General features: G+C 41.1%; 1 protein-coding gene across 1 annotated transcript; it reads left to right on the plus strand.

The window, feature by feature from the left end:
* Positions 1 to 1,863: 1,863 nt before the first annotated feature.
* Positions 1,864 to 3,352, plus strand: npy4r (neuropeptide Y receptor Y4). Its single transcript, XM_086122154.1, has one exon. It carries the CDS (start codon positions 1,864 to 1,866, stop codon positions 3,133 to 3,135), a length of 1,272 nt encoding a protein of 423 aa, XP_085978280.1. The 3' UTR covers positions 3,136 to 3,352.
* Positions 3,353 to 6,006: the final 2,654 nt, after the last annotated feature.

Raw genomic sequence — 6,006 nt, forward strand, 5'->3', positions numbered from 1 at the left:
CCTTTTTTTTTTTTAAATACCTTTACTAAACGATGGTCTTATTTCATTTTAATTGCATTTTTATGGTCTTCTTCTGAGATGAGCTGACATGTCATACGTATTTCGTTTATGTAATTTCAGCGATTTATGTGTTTTATGTTATTATTTGATTAATTTTTCCTCTCCTGGATTCTATCTTACTCTGAACTGTGTAAAATTTAATTATGGTAATATTCTGTTTTATCATGAGCTAACCTATAAACATTTTTTCTTCATATTCCTCTCAACTAATGCATGACTGTAGTCACAAAAAGAGTTGCAGTCCTCCAAAACTAACCTGTCATAATATTGAATGTCTGATATTACGTCCGATGGTGTGAAGTAATCAGAGACATCGTTGGACCCACACTGGTGCCAGTGCCAATTAAAATGTAAATCGATTAAAAATGCAAGCCGACCAACACATGGGTTCTACAAGCCTTGCAATAAAGTGCTTGTGTGTGGGGTGTGCGGATGGGTGTGGTGGTAATTTCTCCTCATCTGAAATTCATCATCATTTATCTTCACTTAATTTTCTGTCATTGTGGGCTGATTTCTCTGTGATTAACTCATTCACTCCCAAAGACGTTTTTAAACGTCTTTTCAGACTTGGTACAGAATTGGCTGGTACTGAATGAGTTAATGACTGTGCTTTCAATGAGAATGGAAGAATACGGTGGACACTGTGGTGCCAGGTCACATTGCACTCAAACACTGCAATACAGGGTCAGCTGTGTTCCTGAGATTATCACACCGAGTCTTTTTTTTTTTCTGGGATGTATCTCGTCTGCTTTATAATGGCTGTGGTATTTATTTTTTTTGTAGTGCAGCCACATCAATGTTCTGCTACCTCGCCTGCAGCTCATTCAACACACTGACACTGTGTGTTAGTAATGATGCACTGTGAAGTGACTGATAACAACTAGTATGTGCCTTTGACGCAAAATGACAGGCTCATTGTATGTGCCAAGCACGATTTCCACGGCTAAGGTTTCGCGGGAGACGTAAACAATCCATTTTTAGGATTCTCACAATGTCATGGCCTTTTGTTTTGACACACGCTATATTGTGCGACTTGGAAAGCAGAAGTCTGCTGGCGTTGCGTACTACACGGTCCGTTGACTGTCATCATGCCTTTTTGCGTTTCGCCTGATTGAGGGATTACACGTCACATCCTATCCAGATGGATTAGCAAGTGTATTGTACATGATGACATACGTATAGTCGTGTGAAATCTTCTTTTAGAGCAAGGGTGCGAAAACTTTGCTCCATCACTGGCCATCATGTCCTCAGTTGGAAATGTAGTGTTGGATTTTATTTTGTTCTTCTAATGCATTGAGTTTGAAAGTGTGAGTGATCATCAATATCAAACGATATTTTGTTTCTTTTTTTTCTGGTCCTATTCCATTTTATTATGAACTGGACATAACGCTCCTGCTTAATTTAAGAAAAACAATTGTAATGTATTTTTGCATTATGTTTTGCAAATATTTCTTATTATTATGATTGTTATGATTGTAAAAGGTTTTCCAGAAACAAAATAGTTTTTTCCTCAAAATATTGAATGTATTAAATGCCCACCCTTTCCATGCAGTTGCATCTTGTAGTATTTATTGCACAAATAAATTGTTTTAAAATTGGATCAGCCTTATTATATTTTTTTCACTGACAAAATGCAAAAGCATGGATAGCATTTCATGGGTTCCCATGTAACTTGAGCTGATCTTTTGACCTCTGAATGAAGTTGTTGTGTTCTTCCCCATCCATCACAGATGCCGATAACCTGCTAAGTTTTAAGATGGATGTCTTCATCCTGGGGGTTGGTGACCCTTAAGTGCCGGCGAGATGTCCTTCAGTGGTGACGCGAGCCAGCACCCCCCTTCCGCGCCGTCCCTCAACCAAACGTCCCCGTCACGAGCCCCACCGTGGGAGAAGCCTCGCGAGAACGAAACTCTGTTCCCAGACCTGTTGGGTCTGGGCCACGACGACCAATGTCACACGTCTCCGGTCCTCACGGCATTTCTGGTGGCATGGTACAGTGTCACAATGGTGCTGGGCCTTGTGGGCAATGTCGGCCTTATTTGCATAATTACTCGGCGCCGGGAGAAAGCCAACGTCACCAGCATTTTCATCTGTAACCTGTCATTCTCTGACATTCTGGTGTGTGTCTTCTGCCTCCCTTTCACACTCATATACACGCTCATGGACCACTGGGTGTTTGGGTCACTGCTGTGCCGCCTGGTGCCCTTCATTCAATGCATGTCTGTGACCGTCTCCATCCTTTCCCTGGTTTTCATCGCCCTGGAGAGACACCAACTCATCATCAACCCGACTGGCTGGAAGCCCAGCATTCCGCAAGCCTACACAGCAGTCGTTGTCATCTGGATTCTGGCCTGTTTCACCTCCTCGCCTTTCCTGGCCTTTCAGCTGCTCACGAAGGAGCCCTACGCCAACGTGATCCTTCCCCAGTCTGCTCTCTTTCACGATATGTCACCTCCGCATCACGTCTCGGCTGCTAACTCATCCGTGCTTCCGAATTCCCTCCATTTTCACAACCTTTACGCATCCTTGCACATGGAGGCCTGTCTGGAGCGCTGGCCCTCCCAGCATCACCGGCTGACTTACACCACGTGGCTGCTGCTTTTCCAGTACTGCGGCCCTCTCATTCTCGTTCTGCTGTGTTACGTCCGAGTGTTTGTGCGCCTGCGTCACCGCAAAGACATGCTGAACCGCGCCAGAATGCCCGAGAGCCAGCACATGACCCACAGCCGTCGCATCAACATCATGCTGGTGGCCCTGATCACGGCCTTTGCCCTGTGCTGGCTGCCGCTCACCATCTTCAACGCCGTGGCCGACTGGAACCAGGAGGCGCTGCCTGTGTGCCACCACAACCTGCTCTTCTCGCTCTGTCACCTCCTGGCCATGTCGTCCACCTGCATCAACCCCATCATCTACGGCTTCCTCAACTCCAACTTTAGGCAGGAGGTGAAGGAGGTGATCCAGCACTGCTGCTGCCGCCCCCTGGAGGAAGAGTGTGAGCGCTTCCCCATGTCCACCGTGCACATGGAGGTGTCTCGCACCTCGGTGCCACTCGCCTGCAGGAGTAACTCTGTTTAATAGTCGAGATGGACACAAATCTCTTTTGATAACTTTTAATGGAGCTTCTTTCGTAATCTTCATAACGACAGATTTCAAAAATGATAATCATGTATTCTGCATTTTTTATTTACACTGTTCAACAAAATGCACGTGAATTATACTTTATTATTAAGATGAACTATTCTACGGAGTTATCATATTTAGTTATTTATTCATTTTACATAATTTTAATGAAATGTCCAAACTTTGAAATGTAATGATTAAATGTAGTCCCTGAGCAAAAATAAAATTAAAAAAAAAAAAAGCCCACCCCTGCCTTAATACAAAAAAGCTTGTTACTATGACTGAATACTGCATTGCAAAGGCCTTGATTGTGAGCAGTTTCAAATGAAATAAACCTTTCATGCAGTGCTCAACGGTGTCATTACAATATAAACTACAAAGTCATTACGAATGTTCACACACACACGTACAATTGAGCCAAATTGAGCCAAATTCACCCTCTATCTTAAGCAAATATGCTGTATTGCTGGGTATGTTAAGAGTGATTTTCCCCCCTCCCCAAGCTGCTCAGAAAATGCTCTAAAAGCCAAACTTTTCCTATATTGCTGTTCTGTGTAAATTGCAACAACATAGAATGGCAAGGATGAATTCAACCGGGCATTTTCCTACCTAAAACAAGGTAATTGCATTCTAAAATGGGGCCAATTTTTGTGCATTTTCCCATGCAATCAAAATCAGTAATTCAGATTCTTGGCTATCTCTGAAATATTATTGTGAGTGATTATCCTGTGATGTGGGATGTGTTGACATTTTTCTCCCTCTGTGATCTCCTCGAAAAACAGTCCGTCCGACAACCATCAATATTAAACCTGTTCAACAAATAGGATCATAAATCATACACCGATTTTGGCCCAGCCATGGACTCAGTCATTGTGATGGAACAATAGCCAATTTGGACGTGACCTGACACAAATCGCAACTCGTGTTGCTGAACGTGTTTATAGAATGTCTCCTAAATCCTTCAACACAATACAAATGACAAATAGTAGAGTTTGCAGTTTCCTGACAAGCTAACAGTTACCCGAGCTTCTTCTGATTCTACTACTACTACTTTGTAGTACTGTACTACTGCTTCTACGACTACTAATACTACGATTACTACTACTACTGCTACAGTTATTACTATTATTATTGTTCTCCTTCTTCTTCTTTTTATTATTATTATTTCCAGCATGCCCACGACCTCCGTGAGGATAAATGGATTAGAAAATAGATGCATGGATTATGATGATGATGATGATGATGATGATTATTATTAGTAGTAGTATTAGTGGTAGTAGTAGTAGTATCATCACTTCTTCTTTGTATTTTCCAGCAGTTTTGTTGCCCTGTGGTGACATGCTGATTCTCACAGGTCAGTATCAGTACTACGATGGACATTTAGGGGAGGATACCTTGGATTGTCAACAGTGCTATCGTTATGTACATGGTGTGCTGTGTTGGTTATCTTAAGTGCATCACACACTATAGCAGGTACAAGAATGGCTCACCTGTTTCCTAGGTTTGGTCACTATGACATTTGCAAGCCTTTCAGCTTTCATTTGTAAAATCATAAAAACTAAGAGTACAGTTTGGAGTCTCCCAAAGGGGTTCATATTAACCTGACACAAGCTGCACTGTGCACCTTAAGTATGCGATTTCGACTTAATAGTAGTCATTGTCAAAATGAACCATTTCAAGTGTATATACAGCATGACATTGCTTTACGACATCAATATGAAAGGAAACCGAGATTCAGTCTTTGAATGCATGTCACCACATAAATTTTTCACTAAAGCAGGGGTGGGGGGGGGCCTACAGCCTGCGGGTCATATATGAACATTTGATTTGGCTCTCCATAAATTTCACAAAGCAGTGGAGGAACTGTTAGACAAAGCAAAACACTAACTCATCAATTGAGTTTGAATTTTACATTACATTGTCCCTTTTAAGGACTTTCTAACAACACAAATGACCACTAATAGGAAAAAGGATCCCTAACCCTGTTTTCAAAGTTGCTTGTTTGTGCAGATGTTGCTGCATGAAGTCCTTCAAAGGCATATGCTCTACAATTAAATATCTGTCTGTCTGTACAAGGTTAACACAAGTGCATTAATGTGATGAAAAAGGAGAGAAGGAAAAAAAGGTTTTATTATGTATATATTTTCCTGTATGTTAAATTAATTTTGTATGCATCACATCTGTACTGTGAAATGCGTTTTAAAGGGAAATCGTGATGTGTTATGCTGTTTTGTGATAATGCGGAAATCCATGTGGACACTTACATTCAAAGGTCTCACTATAAATTAATAAATGTCAGAGTGATTTAGAACTGACTTGCCCACCATTCCTTGTACATGAGCATCACTCACACACACACACACACACACACAATTCTTTTGTCTATATTAACTACCAGTGTGTAAATACAAATGAGTGTGTGGGCTAAATGGCAAACTTAAATGCCATTATGTAAAAAATGTATACTTTTCCTCTGGATGACACAGTGAAGACTGGTTTGTGTTTGTGAAAAAGACTCAGAAGAGTGACAGTTGGGTGATGCTGAAAATTTTGTATATCTAGTCGGTTTACCGAGGAGTCATTTGTTTAATATTGTTACAATAGACGTATTAGAGAGGAAGCTGCTTTTACAAAACAATAATATTTAATTTACATTATTACATCCAGTGTTAAATTCAAAGGCAAATCTAAAGCATTAAGGCCTCCACAGGACACAGTGTTGATGGACTTCATTCATGTATTACTTTCTTAATTTCCCTCCGAGTTTTATAGATGTGACGTATTAACCTTTCCGCCAATCAGCTGATTGTATCCCACAATGCATTG

This window comes from Hippocampus guttulatus, chromosome 10 (assembly GCF_054856545.1).
Source record: "Hippocampus guttulatus isolate MCC_2025c chromosome 10, RoL_Hgut_1.0, whole genome shotgun sequence".
Taxonomy (NCBI): domain Eukaryota; kingdom Metazoa; phylum Chordata; class Actinopteri; order Syngnathiformes; family Syngnathidae; genus Hippocampus; species Hippocampus guttulatus.

Bases quoted from the DNA above. Each gene is read 5' to 3' on its own strand.
- npy4r (XM_086122154.1), top strand. From the start codon at position 1,864: ATGTCCTTCAGTGGTGACGCGAGCCAGCACCCCCCTTCCGCGCCGTCC.